Source organism: Hydra vulgaris, chromosome 09, assembly GCF_038396675.1.
Source record: "Hydra vulgaris chromosome 09, alternate assembly HydraT2T_AEP".
Taxonomy (NCBI): Eukaryota; Metazoa; Cnidaria; class Hydrozoa; order Anthoathecata; family Hydridae; genus Hydra; species Hydra vulgaris.
The window spans coordinates 42376254-42395000 of NC_088928.1; the positions used below are offsets into that span (position 1 = coordinate 42376254).

The following is an 18747-nucleotide window of genomic DNA, read 5'->3' on the forward strand; positions in this document are numbered from 1 at the left end:
CAACAAAACATATTTCCATTCATACACTGTATTAAAGAAAATTTAAAATGGCTGCAGTCGCAAAGTCAACACGCAGTTCTACAGCAAAATGGTTAATTGGTCAACCAATATCAATGCTTTCCCATCTTAAGCTTCCAACGATTTTGGAAGTATTAAAATGTTTTTTCTTCCACCATGAGGTGAAAGGATTGAGTATGCATGAAAGTTCGGTAACAGTTATCAAATCAACTTGTGAAATTTGGGAAAAAGCTAAAATTCCTACAATTCGAAAGGATAATGCAGTTACAAGGCTTGAAAAATTTCATAATGAATATACGTATCTATTAAAAGACAGAAATAAGAAATCAGCTGTTGCTAGAAGCAAAGTAACAGACTTTGAAAAGAGAATTATGAAACTTTTTGATATTGCGCCAACTAATGTTTTTGATTTAATAAAAATTGCTGAAGATCGCGATTTCCTCATAGATTAACGAGATGATAGAAACATGGTCTTGGGTTCCATTGATAAAGATGATGCAGAGAAAGAAGAAAATAAATTTTGCAGAGAGATAAGTTTGGATAAACGTTTGCAAAAAGAAGCGTTAAGGAAACAACGCTCTGAAGAAGTAGTTGTTCTTGAGAATTCAACTTCGCCTTCAAGTTCTGCTAGTAGCGATCATGATGATATCGTAGTTTTGAAAGGAAAAGATGATGTTGCAGAAAGCTCCGGTCTGAAAAGGAAGCGTTCTATAAAAAAAATTATTACCCCTGAAATGTCGCTTCCTAAGATAGAGGAAAAGTAAGCAATCGTGTGGCAATGCGAACTATAGCAGCTACAATGCAAAGTTTAGTAGCTCCCATTGAAGAGTTCTCTATATCTGTTTCTACTTTTCATAGGGCAAGAACGGATTATCGTGAAACTCATTACAATGAAACGAAAGAAAATTTCAAACCGGATGTACCTCTCGTAGTTCATTGGGATGAAAAAATGATGGCAGACATCGATGGAAGTAGAAATGTTGAGCGTTTGTCAGTTTTAGTAACAGAGCGTGGTGTTGAAAAACTTCTGGGAGTGCCAAAACTTCCTGATTCAAAAGGAGAAGCCATTGCTACTGCAGTTGTAGCCTCCCTCCATGAATGGGACGCTTCGAATCTTATTAATAATCTCTGTGGCATGTCGTTTGATACCACAGCTAGAAATACAGGATCTGAGAAAGATGCTTGTAATTTACTTGAAGAAAAATTAGGAAAAGAATTATTGAATTTAGCTTGTCGTCATCACATTACTGAAATTGTTGCAGGATCTGTGTTTAAAATTTACTTTCCAACAACGTCCGGACCAGATGTTACTGTTTTCAAACGATTTAAACAAGCCTGGAAGAATATCAAGAAAGATGATTTTAGCCCAACAGTGCAAGATGAAGAAGCTGAAAGATATCTTTCAAACGTCTCGATTGAAAAAAAATCGTCTATAATTAATTTCTTAAAAAAATGTTTGCAAGACTCACAACCACGAGATGATTATAAAAAACTTCTTGAATTATGTCTAATATATTTAGGAGAGCAACCTCCTAGTGGAATAAGATTTAAGGCACTTGGAGCCTTCCATCATGCTCGGTGGATGGCAAAACTTATTTATTCAATTAAAATATGGTTATTTAGAGATCAGTTTAAAATGGTGCAACATGAATTAAACGCAGTAAGAGATATTAGCATGTTTGCTGCGTTAATATATGTTCGACAGTGGTTTACTGCACCACTCAGTGCCTCGGCCCCATTTAATGATTTAGATTTTCTAAAAAATATTGAGGAATATCGTGAAATGAATGAAAATATAGCGACCGCTGCAACAAAGGCAATGAAGCGGCATCTATGGTATTTAAGTAAAGAACTTATATCTTTGGCCTTTTTTAGTGATGATGTAGAGATTGAAGTTCAAAGAATAATGATAACTGCCCTTCAGCGTCAATGCGTAGACAAAAATAGGCCATCAAAGAAATTAGCAGATATTACAAATGTAATGAGTAAATCCCTTGAGGACTTTGTAACGTGTAAATCACTTTCATTTTTTAATTTCTTAAATATTGACATTTCCTTTCTTGAAGAAGATCCTTCAAACTGGAAAAACAATGAGTCGTATGCCGACTCTAAAGAAGTAGTGAAGTCTCTTAAAGTTGTTAATGATTGCGCCGAAAGAGGGGTGAAGTTAGTACAAGACTTTAATGCTGTCTTAACAAAAGATGAAGAGCAGCAAAAGTATGTGCTAAATTTAGCTGCAGAAAACAGGGCTGTCTTACCAGATGCAAAAAAATCAACATTGAGTGCTAAACAAACCAGGCGACAATGAGCAGCTGTTGTTGCTTAATGTTGTTTAATGTTGTTTTATAAAAAATTATTATGTGTAATAAGAGCTTTATTTTCGTTCTTATTTTATTAAAATTGAACGGTAAATAACCGAAATGTGTACAGAGAACGAAGGTCAATATTTTACTGAACTTTTGAAAATTCCAATTTCAGAGGGGTATAAAGATCGCCCCAGCGCGACCTCTAAATATTAACCGATTTGGCTGATTTTTTTGGTACAATGTTTTCTTTCATAAATGAACACATTTAGACCTTAGAAATAACAAAAAGTAAAAAAAGTTTTTTTGGATCACCCTAATATATATATATATATATATAATATATATATTTACATATATATATATATATACATATATATATATATATATATATATATATATATATATATATATATATATATATATATATATATATATATATATATTAAAAAAATCTTATAAGGAGCAGTAAGTATACTTACAGCTCTATAACTATACTTACATATAAACTATCATATATAATAGTTTTGAATAAATGGTTTGAATAAAATATAGAAAGGTTTGAAATAATATACCAGATAGATTGAGATAAAATAATTCTTATTAAAATAGTTAAAATAATTCTTATTGAAATAATTAAAATAATTCTTACTAAAAAAATTCTTACTAAAATATTTCAATGGAACCAAAGTGATTTGTCCAGATATTTTTGAATAAATCATATAAAAAACTTATGGCACGAAAACTTATTTTAGCATAACTGGTTTATTTTTTTAAAATAGTCCAATAAGAAGATTTATAGTGATTACTAAACAAGAGAATAAGCTCAAGATAGAAACAATGAGTTTTTCAAAAGTTTTTCAGTGAGAGTGCCAACAAGTTAGAGTTAAAAGTTTTACTTTTTTAGTGAGAGTGTCAACAAGTTAAAGTTAAAAGTTTTACTTTTTTAGTGAGAGTGCCTACAAGTTAGAGTTAAAAGTTTTACTTTTTTAGTGAGAGTGTCAACAAGTTAAAGTTAAAAGTTTTGCTTTTTTAGTGAGAAAGCCAACAGAAAGAAGAATGGGTTGTTAGTAAATTTATCTATTATATCACTTTATTTAAATTTATTAAAATTGAAATCTTTTTATATTTCTAATAAGTTATAAATAAGTAAAGTACATATAAAATATATTAAGTATATAAAGTATATATAAATAAATAAAGTAAAATTTTATATCTTAATTTGTTTAATTCATTCTCTTTAATTAGTAATTTTTTTTTTAATTAGTCGATTGTTAGGATTATATTTGTTGATTGTTAGGATTATATACTTTGTATCATTTAATTAAAATGAAACATCTGGTATAGTATGTAAACTTATCCTCTTTCTTATAATAATTTACAATATTTCTAGAGGTTATATATACCCTCGTTATTCAAGTAATATAAAAAACCCGTTAAAAAAACAAACAAATAATAAAACTTCAATGCAATGTGTTCTTGCGTCTTAAAAAAGAAAAATAAGGTTTCCAAAACGACGATGTGACGTAATCACCGTGGTCTTCATTCAAACCGCCTTCACCCGGAGAACACTGGTGAAACTGTATTTCCAAGGACTCTCTCACTTTTCTCTTAAAATAGTCTTCCTCTACTTTAACAGTGTTGTTATTATTCCAGCCAAAGGCACCATGGCAATTTCTGGAATGCCCCGCTACGGCTGAATTTTTCCATTTTCCCTCAAAAGTATGTTTTTGATGTTGGCAAATGCGAGTTGAAACTTTGAGTTTTGTTTCACCTACATAGAGCTTTCCACACGAACACTCCAGTTTGTAGACTCCTGGGTAAGAGTTGTTGGGAAGTCGAGGCTTGTTTTTTTGAGTTAATAATTGTTGAAGGTTTTTTGGTGATTTAAAAACTGGAGTATAGCCTACACTTTTAAATATCTGTTTTAATTGATTACTTAATTTTGGTACCCATGGTAGAGAAATATAATTTGGTTCTAGTTTATTGATGTTATTGTTGTTGTTTTTTTGATTATTTTGCTTATTGTTTTTAATTTTTTTGACAATGTTTTGAAGTATTTTTTTGTTATAACCATTTTCTGTAAACATTTCTGTTAGAAACTTTACTTATGATTTATGTGTTCTTTACTGCATAATGCAAAAGCTCTTTGGATAAAACCTTTAAATACACCATAAATTATTTTTGGATCGTGACAAGAATGCGGCTTTATTTGCACATTAGTAATTGCATCTTTGCGATAGATATTAAAAAGATATGTTCCGGATTTGTTATTTGTTATTGTGAGATCGAGAAAATTTATTGCGTGTGAATTACTTTCTTTTTCAATTGTATATTTGATATTTGTGTGTTGATTATTTAACAAGTCGAGAAAACGTTCTGATTCTGCCTCATTTATAAAACGGGAATGGATATCATCTACATACCTTTTAAATGATTTTACACATATTGGTGGTGTAAGATATTGTGCCTGTAGTAACGCTTTTTCTTCATAATGTTGTAGAAAACTCTCTGCCATTACTACCATTAATGATAAACCTATAGGACCAGCATCTTCTAATGTGTGTATGTTGTTTTCATGTAAAAAATAACAATTTGACAAACACAAATCTAAAAGTATTTTTATTTCTGAAAAAGATAATTTTGATTTAAAGACAGGACTGTTACGGAGTTGTTCTAATAAAATATCGATTGATTCTTTAACTGGTATTGAAGGGTAAAGATTAACAATATCCAAGGAAACTTGAAATTCACCAGGATCGATATACCATGATTGAGCACATTCAACAAACTGTTTTGAATTTCGAAGTTTTGTTTTGTTAAGATAGTAGTATTACCTAACAATCAACAAATATAATCCTAACAATCGACTAATTAAAAAAAAAATTACTGATTAAAGAGAATGAATTAATCAAATTCAGATATAAAATTTTAATTTATTTATTTATATATACTTTATATACTTAATATATTTTATAAACAAAACTTCGAAATTCAAAACAGTTTGTTGAATGTGCTCAATCATGGTATATCGATCCTGGTGAATTTCAAGTTTCCTTGGATATTGTTAATCTTTACCCTTCAATACCAGTTAAAGAATCAATCGATATTTTATTAGAACAACTCCGTAACAGTCCTGTCTTTAAATCAAAATTATCTTTTTCAGAAATAAAAATACTTTTAGATTTGTGTTTGTCAAATTGTTATTTTTTACATGAAAACAACATACACACATTAGAAGATGCTGGTCCTATAGGTTTATCATTAATGGTAGTAATGGCAGAGAGTTTTCTACAACATTATGAAGAAAAAGCGTTACTACAGGCACAATATCTTACACCACCAATATGTGTAAAATCATTTAAAAGGTATGTAGATGATATCCATTCCCGTTTTATAAATGAGGCAGAATCAGAACGTTTTCTCGACTTGTTAAATAATCAACACACAAATATCAAATATACAATTGAAAAAGAAAGTAATTCACACGCAATAAATTTTCTCGATCTCACAATAACAAATAACAAATCCGGAACATATCTTTTTAATATCTATCGCAAAGATGCAATTACTAATGTGCAAATAAAGCCGCATTCTTGTCACGATCCAAAAATAATTTATGGTGTATTTAAAGGTTTTATCCAAAGAGCTTTTGCATTATGCAGTAACAGGCCCGGTTTTAAGCGTAGGCGACGTCGGCGACAGCCGACGGCGGCACTTTTCTAGAGCGGCATTTTCTTAATTTATTTTGTGTTTTCCCAAAAAAAAAAAAAATTTTTAATTTTTCTTTTTGTAACAAGAAATTATTTTATTTTTTTAAAAAATTTCCAAGTTCTTCTACGTACTCACTCCATTTTTATAATTTAAAGTTATGGATTTTGTAGATTATAGCATTTCCTATTTGTCCACAAATTTTTTGCTTAGGCGGCGTTGTATTTTACGGGAACTTTAATACATACTAATTTTTTCAAATAAATAATATAGTAATAAAAGCGTTTGTTTGTATACATGTTTTACATTTGGGATTTGGCGAAGAAGAAACAGTAAAAAAAAGTTTGAAAATGCAAAAAAATTGGCAATGGTTGAAAATGCAAAAAAATTGGCAGTTGAACTAGAAATTTTTGAAGGATTTGATGTGGATGATCCCGTACGCGTACGCAGAAAGAGTAGACAATTCCTATACGAAGGTCGTGATGAACCGATAGTATCACCAGAACAAAACTTCAGAGTATCTTTTTTCAATCGAATATTGCTCATCGCAATTCAAGCAATAAATGAAAGATTTACGCAATTATCGGAATATAACGAGTTATTTGGGTTTCTTTACAATATCGGCAGCAAACACTTTACGGATGATGAGTTATTGAAATACTGTAAGGACTTGCAGTTAGCGCTTATGTCTGATGGCCAATCTGATATCAACGGGGTCGAACTTTGGTATGAAAGTAAAGCTATTGGGAGACGACTTGATACTTCCAATAGCGATCCAAAAAGTGTATTAAAATGTATTTACACATCTAATGTTGTCGAAGTATTCCCAAACCTTTCGATAGCACTTCGCATACTACTAACGTTACCAGTCACAGTTGCTAGTGCTGAAAGAAGCTTTTCAAAGCTGAAAATAATAAAATCCTATTTCAGATCACAAATGTGTCAAGATCGTTTAGTTGGTCTAGCTACGATTTCCATCGAGAAAGAAATTGCTGATCATTTGGACATAGAAGAATTGGTTAAAGATTTCGCAGAATTAAAAGCTAGGAAAATTCACTTTTAATTACGATTTGTTTTTTATTTTTTCATGAATGGAATTTGTTTTGTTTTTTATTTTTGTATAAATTCAGTTTTTTTATTTACTTTGTTTTTGTGTAATTTTTCGTAATAAAATAAAAATATATTAAAGTTTGATTTTCAGTGTTTTTCTATTTTCCTTCAAATTGGAAATTATTGCATTTTTAATTTTTGCGGCGGCAAATTTGCATCTCGCCTACACATAGAAAACTGTTAGAACCGGGCCTGTCAAAAATGGTCGAAATTGATCCATGTAAAATGACATAAAGTTCTGGTCATGGATAGGTTATTGTAATACTAAATCTATTTTATCATAAAATTAATCTTTTGAAGTTGAAGTACATATATTTCTTCTTTGAGCAGAAGTAATACATGTAATGGTATTTGTACTTTACCACCATCCCATCAAAAAAAAAAGATATATTGAAATTTTTTTTAAACTTTTGTTGCTGTCAACAACACAAAACTAAATAACAGACTTGACTTAATGTTCCACACAACTAATTTTCTGAATAGATTAATTGGTATCGCTTTCTAAAAACTACTACCGTATTGGCCGACTGATACTTTAAAAAAAGGTAAGGACCATTTCATATCATATTTTACCAATGCACATGCGCAGTTCTAATAAAATGTAAACAAGCATGCATATTGGACTGCTAATCACTGCTTATATTTTTGTCAAAAGACCCAAGGTATCCCCAATACAGTTCAACGAATATGTTTAATACAGCTCAACGAATATGTTGGTAATACATCCAGAGCCGTATTCAACTTTTTTTGGCCTTTGAGATAGCTAACTTCCAGACATGGAGCAAACGCCTAACATTTATATGTTTATACTTATGTCAAATAAGGATGCTTTGCAAAAAATTGCGATGATTGGAGGCTGGGAACAAAAAAGCCCCAAATTTTGTGCCCCCCTGCCCCAAAACGTGAAAGCAACAAGCTGATGAAATATTTTTTGTACTGTTCTCAACTAGACTAATATTCATTAATAAATTATAAGTTTCATAGTACTATCTTTCAGCGTTCAAAAATAATGACCATTTAAAATTTATAACCCCCTCAAATTGAGGGGGGTTTAAACTTTGTATGGTCATAATTTTTGAAAGCTAAATTATTTTACTATGAAATTTAAAATTTATTGATGAATATTAGTCTAGTTAAAAACAGTACAAAAAATATTTCATCAACTTGTTGCTCTCACGTTTTGGGGCAGGGGGGCACAAAATTTGGGGCTTTTTTGTTCCCAGCCTCCAATCATCGCAACTTTTTGCAAAGCATCCTTATTTGACATAAGTATAAACATATAAATGTTTGGCGTTTGCTCCATGTCTGGAAGTTAGCTATCTCAAAGACCAAAAAAAGCTGAATACGGCTCTGAATACATCTTACAGCAAATACATGTCAAATATAGCAAGTATGAGCAAGTATTATTTTTCAAATACTTATATAATAGAATAGTTTTTATTTTACATAGTATTTATGAGCAAAAAGTTGAAGAACAGTTTGAGACAAAAAATTTTGTCTCAAACTGTCCTTATCGCAGCGACTGTTTCTGAAAGTTACGTCACCTAAAACAGTAACAAAATCTGGATTGTTGTTTATGTTATTAAACTTTCAATTTAACAATTTTTAATGGTTTATGTATAGCTATTTGAGTCCGCTTATATGCAATACTAAAGCAGTATATAATTTATATATTTATCAAACACGACAGAAGCAAGATATCAGACTTTATGACTTAAAACCTGGAAGTTACATTATGTAACTTCTAGGTTTTAAGTCATTAAGTTTGGTAACGTAATATGTAACTTACAAATGTAAGATACTGATAATAATAGTTAAAAACAGTTATAATAGTTATAAAACAGTAAATAATATAAATAAAATTAAAAAAATGAATATAATCCTTTAAATAACAAAAAATGATGCGTTTATAGCTCCTCCTCTTAAAATTATCAAACAAACGGGCCAATTTCCGATAGACACTAAATTGAAAAAAAGTTCGCCATCGCTAAATTTTTTTACTTTTAGATTTTAACTTAAAAATATTTGTGTTTTTGAGTTTTTTTGCAAGATAAAGTTTATTAGAAATTTGAAAAAAAAAGATTTAAACTGTAACGATAAATTTTATCAAATCTGGTAATATCAAAGACACTAAATAAGATGTTATTTATTTATTACGAATTATAGCCGAACACGGTTCGATAAAGGCAATTTTGACTTTTTTTAATGATTAATAATATTAAAAAAAGAATTTTAAGAATTTTATGGCTCAATCGTATTTCATGTTTTTTTTAGATGTATCTTAATTTGTATATTATATGAATCGTATTTCATTTAAGTATTGCATTATTTTCAATTTAGTATTGATGATCTATTTAGAGTTCTTTATTAGTAATTGCTCAAAAAATTAAATAGTGTTATAATCTTCACTAAAGGCTATTTTATTGTTATATTCTTGAGTAAAGTTGGTAACACTGTTTAATTGTTTTAAATGTTATCCTAATACTTATACATATGTCCAAAATTGTTTATAGCTATCTTATTTTTCTTGTAAAACATTTTTATGTCAATATATTATGGTTATTTATTAATGATAACTTATTGTTGTCGTATGTAATATTAACAGCAACAATAAGCTATATACATTGAATTAGTAATAAACTGTGCATATTTTATTATGATAATAATAAATATGATTATACATTTAATTTCCCACTGTTATTTGTTAGCAACATGTTGCATATTGTATTTTCAGGGTTATAGATATTTAAGTATTACTCTAAACAATGAAACTATAATAATGACACTTCCACGCTATGCATCAATCTTAGAGTCTTCAGAGAGCAACAATCAAATTGACTGTTTAGCATTTTTCCAATCAATTTCACAACTTGATGTTTGCAATGAGGGTAGTTACCATAGTTTTATGAGAGATTATAGAAATGTTTGTATAAAAATTGTTGGTGTAAGTGACAACATTCGTTTCTGTGATGTTATTCCTGATTCACCAGAGTTTGATCAGTTTTCTGTTGATTTATGGAAGCAATACTATATTCAAGAAGGCATTGTCCAAATTGCCTTGTTAGAGGACAAACAGCCTTTAGAAGTTAGAGTTGTTAATTTTCTTGGATTTTTTTTAATAATAAATATTTTTTAAATCATTAAGTTTAGAATTAAAAAAATATATGAATTTATATTTATATATTTTTTTGAATGTCAGAATTTAACACTAGTTTAAATAAGTTAATTGAAGTTAATTTGATAATTGTACTTGACTTTAAAAATGTATATTGTTGCTGCCACACTGTTTAATACACAAATTTCAAAATTAATTAACTATTTGTATAAATGCTTTCTGATATAGATATAGCAGATATAGTATAAAATATTATTTACCTGGTCATTTGTCTGGTATGGCCATACCAGTATTGCTAGAGCAATCCAGCTGACTATACCAGGTAAATAATATTTTATATTATATCTACTATATCAAAAAGCATCAATACAAACAGTTAATTACTATTGAAATTTGTGTTAAACAGTATAGCAGCAATAATATACAATTTTAAAATATTATGTATGGGAGTTACAGGTTAACCATCCTATATATAATTATGAAGCAATTAACACAATTAGTAGTAAAAAAAAATTAATGTTGATGTTGAAAAAAATTAATGTCATGTTTCATGAAACTCGATACTTTTTTCTTTTGTTGATGTTGCAAAACTTTTATTAAAAATTATTTCATTAGACCTTTTGTTAAAAAAAATGTTATTTTAAACAATTAATTATATTTACTAATTAAATATCAAATATCAAGTTGATGTTTTTTAATGAAAAAAGAAATAATTTTTCTGGTGTCTGGTTTTATCTATTTTTTTGCAGAGACCAGTCTGATATGCAACAAAAGAGACATTTAATTGCTTGACAGCATACTTTGATTATATGTTAAGATATATGGTTATATATATTAAAATATATAATTATATATATTGGAAAGTTGTGTGTGTGTACAGTTCATAATTTGCTGAAAATAATAGTAAACATATACTGGTGCATTTTTATACTTTATATATAAACAACTTTTCTATAAGTTATATTTAACTGTCTATTTAAAAACAAGTAAAAAATATATAAAAATAAAATATAAAAATATATACAAAAATAGTTATACAAGATATATTATATAAAGAGATGCACTAAACCTGATTTTTTGCTGAACACCAAACTCAAAAATCTATGGTGTATAACTACAGAATTATTGCAATTTCCATAATGTTATTTTTTTTAAACAGCAAAGCTTGTCAGGTATAATCAAGGGCCTCTGTATCTCTGCTCTCTCATGCTGATATTCCATGATATGCATCTTTATATTTTTACACTCTAAAGCTAAATATATGTCCAAACTATGTTAATCTTTTCCGATAAATTGAAGATTATATATATATATATTCTGAAATAAACGTTCAATGCATTAAAATCTTTTTTATTAACAAGTGCAGGTTGAAGAATTGGCAGTTTTTTTATGAATAGTATCTAATTTCTGAAAATAGATATATGTATTGACCAGTAATCGAATGATCAGGTTGAAGTTTGTGATAATTGATACCATCTGAAGACTACCAAACTGTAATCAAAACTTTTTTTGAGAAATTCTGGCTTAGGCATAGGTTTGGGTGCCTCGTTTTTGTCTACTGATTGGCTTGTTCAATGGTGCTTGTTGTACAAGATCTCATTAGATTATTATACAATTCTTATTACAAACTATTATTTTGTCTAAAAATGGTTTCATTTTTTCATTTTTTCTTTGCTTAAGTAAAAAAGATGAAATTTCAAGTCTGCAACTTATTTACTTTTTGTTCACTTTATAAATTACCCAATTATCAAGTTTTTTTTATCTCAATAATGTATTGTATTTATAGTTTCCACAAGAGGTCAGTAGTGAACTATAATACTATAATATATAATATATATATATATATATATAAGATGTAAAGAAGAGGACTCAGTGAGAGCATTACCATTCAGCAATATGGGAATATTGACAGTATTGTGGAAGTTAAAATCAACAAGTCACTGCAAACCCCAAGTTGATACAGAAGAGAGATCAGATTTAAGATAAGCTGCTTGTTCTAACCATTGAAAATGAAGACTTTTGTCAAGACAGTAGTATAAAGGAAGATCATTAATATAAATAAGAAGAAAAACAGTACCAAAGATAGATCCTTGAGGTACCCTAGAAGTTACTGGAAATGAAAAATAGTGTTGGTCTTTGAGGATGACTTTGATAATAGCAATTGGAAAAAAATCAGGCCTTGTTACGAGATTTCGCTGCGTAACGAAAACGCGTAACGCATTTCAAAGTAACCCAGCTCAGCAAATATATTTTGTATTGTTAGAAGTTATATTGCGTCACTAGCGTCTTTTCAAGTACCCCATTGTAATTAAAGTTATTTTATTAACGTGTTAAAAATCATACAAACAGTTTTTTTTTTTCTCACTATAACAAAAGTTACATTATTTGAAAAATCATTTTTATTATTTTTTTCAAATATGAACTAAATTTTATTTTGAAAAAAATATTTTTTTCTTAAAACGTAACATAATATTTGTTTATTTTCTTATAATTTTACAGTTGGTTTTTGATTATTTTATTAACTGTTAATAAATTTTTTCTTATTTATTTTGTGAACTCTTTTTAATAATGTTTGTAAACAATAAAGAGTTTTTTTAATTATTTATCAGTTATCGAAAACATATTCGTGATCATAATTTATTTTCATAAATTAAACGAACATCATTAAAACTTTATGTTATTGAATTAACAATAAACAAAATATCTTATTAATAAAATATTTACATCAAAATAAATTGTGCATTTTTTAAACTATTATGACAAAAAAACAATTTTTATATTTAAAAGAAATTTATATATTTTAATTCCTTAAGATAAAACTTGAAACACTTAATTTTTTTTAACTAATTTTTAACAACAATAAAAAAATTATTAAACAAACTGTTTCTTTAACAAAAAATCTATTAGTTTACAATTGCGGTTAAATGCTTTTAGTTGCGACTTTATTTCTTCTGAATAAAAGTCACACAAACGACATCAAAAGATAATTTAAATATTCTAAAAGATAAAAGTTTTCGCGTAACGCAAAACTGCTGAACGCGTAGACAAGTTGTCTCTTTGCAAGTAAAATGTGAGCTGCGTAACGCTTCTTAACAAGGCCTGGAAATAGTTTGATAATCTCAACAACTTTCCCAGATACACCAGATGCAAGCTTATGGAGAAGACCAGCATACCAAACTTTGTTGAAAGCGTTATATATGTCAAGAGCCATAGTCCTAGCTTTGGTGCCTCCGTCTAATGGACAATAAAATTTTTCAGTTTCAGCAGTTAGCAAGTCAGCCATAGAGCGAGAACTTACTTTATTAGAGCTAATTGTTTTTAAAAAATGTCTGGATAATTTTTAATATTATATATCTTCATTATATTAGGTTTTTATTAAATTTGTTAAATGTCATTAAAAAAGCATATATGCTTTTTTAAAAAAAGTCTTATATTTGTTTTATTTTAAAAACAAAACTAGTACTGTATGAATATCTTTACATTTATACACTTCTAGTTTTGTTTTTAAATTAAATACAAGATTTTAAAAAAAAAAAAAAGAATTTTTTTGTTAATATCTTGGTTGTTAATTATTAAGATTTTTATATATCATTATCTGAAATATTTAGTTATTTGAAATTTCAGACTTCAAAGTACAACGTTTAGAAATTTAGCAGCCATAGTGCAGTGGTTAGTGCACTTGCCTCAGAAACTAGAGATCCGTGGTTCAAAACCACCTCTGAGCAAGTTTTATAACATCAGTAAGGAAGGAATTGTAAACTTCCTTTCAAATGCTCTTCCGCTGTGCTCTGTAATAAGACCATAAGGACTTCTTGGGGCACCTAAAATAAATAAATTAAAACCATAAAAAAAATTAAAAAAAAAAAGTTTTAGCCTTATAAACACTACACAATGCCCCCTCTCAATCTATGAATTGCAAAAATAGACTAAAATTAAAGCCTTATAACTTTTTTCTAACTTTTAACAAGTTTCTCGTTTTTTTAGAACTATTTTCTAGATAGTTCTGTCTATTAAATAGTGGTTTGTATTAACTTGTATTATATTAGAAAAAAATTTTAACCTCCTCAACTTTAGAAAAATCTGAAAATTGCTAAAAAATACCAAAATGAAGTTAACCATAGTATTTTTCTATTCGTCAACAAGTCTTCACAGGTTAGTTTTCTGATTAGCTGCTATTGTCTGCAATAAATAAGCAATATATATGCAACTTGTTGCTGTTTAGAACTCAACTATATCTAAAAATATATTACCCATTTGCCTAAAAAGTCAAATTTTCAGCCATTTTGAGATGCTTTACATTTTTTAAACTCATTGTGTTGATCTAAGATAAATTGCATATAAGACCATTAGACCCAACTATCTAAAAATGCAAACATTTTTAGTTTGTTATGTTCATAACAAAAATGGCAGCATTTTTAAATAACCATATGTTCAATTATCAAGGGTCGAATGCATATTTGAAATCAGTGCCCCTCCAACCTACCTACTGGCCCATGTGAGGAATGCAATTAATTATAAGTTATTTCTTAATAAAAAGAAAAATATAGTTGGTTGTCCCCTCCTTGATCTGGTATTTATACTGGATAGAGGCACAAATAAAAGGGCAGTAACTATTTAGAGACCCTCATTGTTGTTTAAATCTAATACTTTTAACATAATTTACACAGTTAAGGAGTATTATAGCTCAAAGTCAAAAATGATTTATATCTTTTAAAATAACACTGAACAGTTTTTTAAAAGACATAATATATAAGGGTATTAAAAAATTCTATAATAAAAAAATAAATAATAAAGATTAAAGAAAAAAGTCAAAACTTGTTACCAACAACTTTTATAATTTGGTTTTGTTTTAACTTTATAATTGATAATTAATTGATAGTTTAAAACAATTAATAGATGATAATTCATTTAATCGTTTTTTTAATAAGATAGGAGTAAAACTAGTATTTTTGAGCTCAGACTCATTTGATATGGCAATAATGTCACTAACTGGATACCAATGGATATCTGGTGTTATTGGATATTAATAATTGTGCTTTTAGTTAACAGCTGACAAGTTGAGTCATCTTTAAGATCTGTTATCTTTACAGGAAAAAATTTGTCAAATTAATGCGCTAATACCCAATCAGCAATGTTAATATTCAGTGACTTTTGTGTATTAACCCAAGTATTGTCCAGCATGTGAAAAATGTACAACTCATTTATGGTGCATAAGCTTTTAAACAGCATGGTTGGAGAAAAAAAAAAAGTGAGTTTCTTTTAATAGCAGTAACATTCTCAAATCGTTTAGCAAGTACTTCATGTGTATTAGCAGCTGTTTCTGTTTCAGAATAAGTTCAGACAAATCCAAGAGCATTGTTTTGAAAAACACATTTTTTAAGGTCTTGTTTTAAAGAACGATTTTCTATACAATTTTCTTTAAAAAAACTTTTATAGCAAAAAGTTCAACATTTTTTCTATTAGATTTTATTTATTTTTTTATTTTGACTTTTTATAACTATGAATATTATATGCTATTTTTATTGTTTTTAATTGAAAGACCATTATGATATAGAATGCAAAACATCAATTATTTGAAAAAAAATCATAAACCAAAATCAGATACACTCAGACAATAAAATGCTATATACCTGATGTTTTTAAAAATTTTTTTAGCAAATAAAAGCATGTCTTTTATTGTCAAAGTTTGGTTTAAAATCAGCCTTTGAAGGGACAAGTTATTAATAACTCTTTTCACTGTATCACCTACTCCATCACATGCACTTTTTCATGTGCAGTGCCAAAAAAATGCCAATCTGCTTTCAGTCCGTAGTTTTTTTCACGAAAACTAAGGTTTTTCAAAATAAACCTATAATACAATAAGAAAAAGGATACCTATTCATATAGTGATTATAAATTTATTATCAAATTTGAGAAATATTGTTTCAAGAGCTGAATAAGGTTTGGTTAAAATTGGTTAATCAGAATTTTTTGAATATCTATCAGTGAAATAATGAATCTTCTGAACTTGTGGATATTCTTCTTTCAGAATTAATATGATTTTAGAAACATAACTGATGACTGCCTCAGTATTGTGAAGCAGGACTTTTAATCTATCAGTTTTCTATCAGTTTTCAGGCATCTATCAGTTTTCAGGCATTTATTATATTTTATTTCATTTGCTGAATTCCCTACCAGGTCTTAATGATTTAATCTTTCTTTAATTCTTTCTTTTCTGGGACATTTCTCACTTGTGAAACATCCATGCTTTATTTTTTAATGAACATACATCAAATATTTTTACTTTAATTCATTTATTAATGCTTTTACCATAAGATTTGGATTTTGATGGTGGATACAAACACAGACTGTACGTGGCCAGATTTTCCAGCAAGTGTACAATGTTTTGGCCTTAAAAGAGCAAATAATGTCAATCCCACCTTAACTATATCATTAGACTTTGATTCTTCTATCCATTTCTGGTAAACTTCTGAATATGCATATATAAACATCTGAATATGCATTATAAACATCATTATGATCAACATGATCATCATTACCATCATCATCATCATCATCATCATCATCATCATCATCATCATCATCATCATCATCATCATCATCATCATCTTCATCATCATCATCGTCATCATCATCATCATCTTTTCTATCGGCAAATACTACACCATATAAATACTAAAGTTTATATAAAAGGATATTGAATGCCAGCATCTGAATAAATAGCAAGCATATATGTTTATATTAGGGTTCAGAAAAGTTTGTATGCGCAGATAATTGCCGATAAAATATTCGCATATATTCACATACTTATGCACATAACTTTTCTTTTTAAATCATTAAAAACCATTAAATTGTTTTGACTAGACAGACAGACAAAGAAACAAATTTTAATTCTAGTTTTTATAAATTTTTTAATTAATGTACTTTTGAAACAAAAAAATCATCAGTTTTAATAGTGGAAAGAAAAGTTAACAACTTTTAACTTCACTATTAAATCAGTATTAAAGAAATCGATATGAAATTAGCAAATTTTTTTTTCCGAACTGGAATTTCTCTTCGTCTCATTGAATCTGAAGCTTTTAAGGATTTGATCAAAGCACTTAATTCATCATATGCATCATCGATACCGTGTGCGAAAATGCTTTCAGGTTTGCTTCTGATAAAAAGTACACAGAATGCTCTGCTAAATTAGATAAATTCTCAAATCATCTGAAAAAATAACACCCGTCAGTGATGGTTGGACAAATATTGGCAATTATATAGTAAATTTTTGTATCAAGGCACCAAATACAAAACCGTATTTCTATATTTCAATCAACACATAGGGCAAAATTTAAAATGCTGCAGCTGTTGCTGGTGCCATCATTGAAGTAATCGAGGCTCTTGGCTCACAAAAGTTCACAAGCATAATCATTGACAATGCTCCAGTAATGAAAGCTGCATGGAAATTAATTGAAAAAAATTTCCACACATCTCGATGTATGGCTGCACACTGGTATGAATCTTCTCGTTAAAGACGTTTTGAGTACTGCTAAAAGTTGAAAGACCATCAAAGAAGCTGAAAAAATCATAAAGTTTGTGAAAAATCATTAAATTGTTAAAGCAAAGTTTGACAAAAAGAGAAACTCAGCAAATATTCCTTGCTCACTCACAATGCCTGTTTTGACTCGATGACTCAGTCAATTTAGTTCAATGAATGACCTTTATATAGCAAAGTATGTTTTGATTCAACTTGCGGATGAAGAAAATACATTTTTATTAGAAATTGCTCCAAAAACAAGTTCAGCCTCAGTTCTGAGGCTAATTAAATCAAATGTTTTCTGGGATAGTTTAACAAATCTTGTGAAAGGTATCGAATATCCTTCTAACATCATGAGAAGACTTGAAAATTATGATGCTCTATTATCTTTGGTGTATTATTATTTTGGTGAAATGTACAAGAAATTCGCAAATGAGCAAATTATTCAAGAAATGGTTATGAGGCGCTTTAAATTCCTTATCACCTCAAATATGCTGCAGAAGGATTCTATTTTGGTGGAATAAGACTGACATAATCAATTCAATTCCAGAAGCCTCCAAAACAAATTCAACAATTGCTGAGACAGTTTAAAGTGAAATAATTGAATTTGTTTGAGAAATAACAGAAAAACGAAGAGACGATTTTTAAATAAGCGCAAAGAGTTATTAGAACATTGTTGGTTGTCAGAAATATCCAGCAGTTTTTTAAGGTTGTAAAATCTATTGTTGAAATGATTTGTTTGTCAGCAACAGCAGAGAAAACTTGGTAGATTATCTAATTTATTTGTTCATGATTGAAAAATTGCTTGACAAATAAACGCATAAAAAAACTAGTTTTCATATATACCAATAGTGTTTTGTTGGATACTAATGACTAAAGTACAATAGAAAATAGAAAATCAAATGAAAAATTACTTCCTTTAATTTAAGTCGCCTGCGTCAGATTTAAAAAACATTTTCTTCTTATTTGAC

At 28.5% G+C, this 18747-nt stretch overlaps 2 protein-coding genes across 2 annotated transcripts in view; one reads left to right on the forward strand and one right to left on the reverse strand.

The window, feature by feature from the left end:
* Positions 1 to 4425: 4425 nt before the first annotated feature.
* On the reverse strand, positions 4426 to 4839 carry LOC136085487 (uncharacterized). Its single transcript, XM_065806798.1, has one exon. The coding sequence runs from the start codon at positions 4837 to 4839 to the stop codon at positions 4426 to 4428; it is 414 nt and encodes a 137-aa protein (XP_065662870.1).
* Positions 4840 to 9854: 5015 nt separating this feature from the next.
* The window catches only part of LOC105848884 (uncharacterized), an 11805-nt gene continuing 2912 nt past the window's right edge, over positions 9855 to 18747 (forward strand). The window contains exon 1 of the mRNA XM_065805772.1: positions 9855 to 10227. Coding sequence (XP_065661844.1) covers positions 9922 to 10227 — 306 coding nt within the window. The 5' untranslated portion in view covers positions 9855 to 9921. The remainder of the gene's footprint in view (positions 10228 to 18747) is intronic.

Excerpts from the sequence above, each read along its gene's own strand:
- LOC136085487 (XM_065806798.1), bottom strand. The coding sequence starts at position 4,839 with ATGGCAGAGAGTTTTCTACAACATTATGAAGAAAAAGCGTTACTACAG.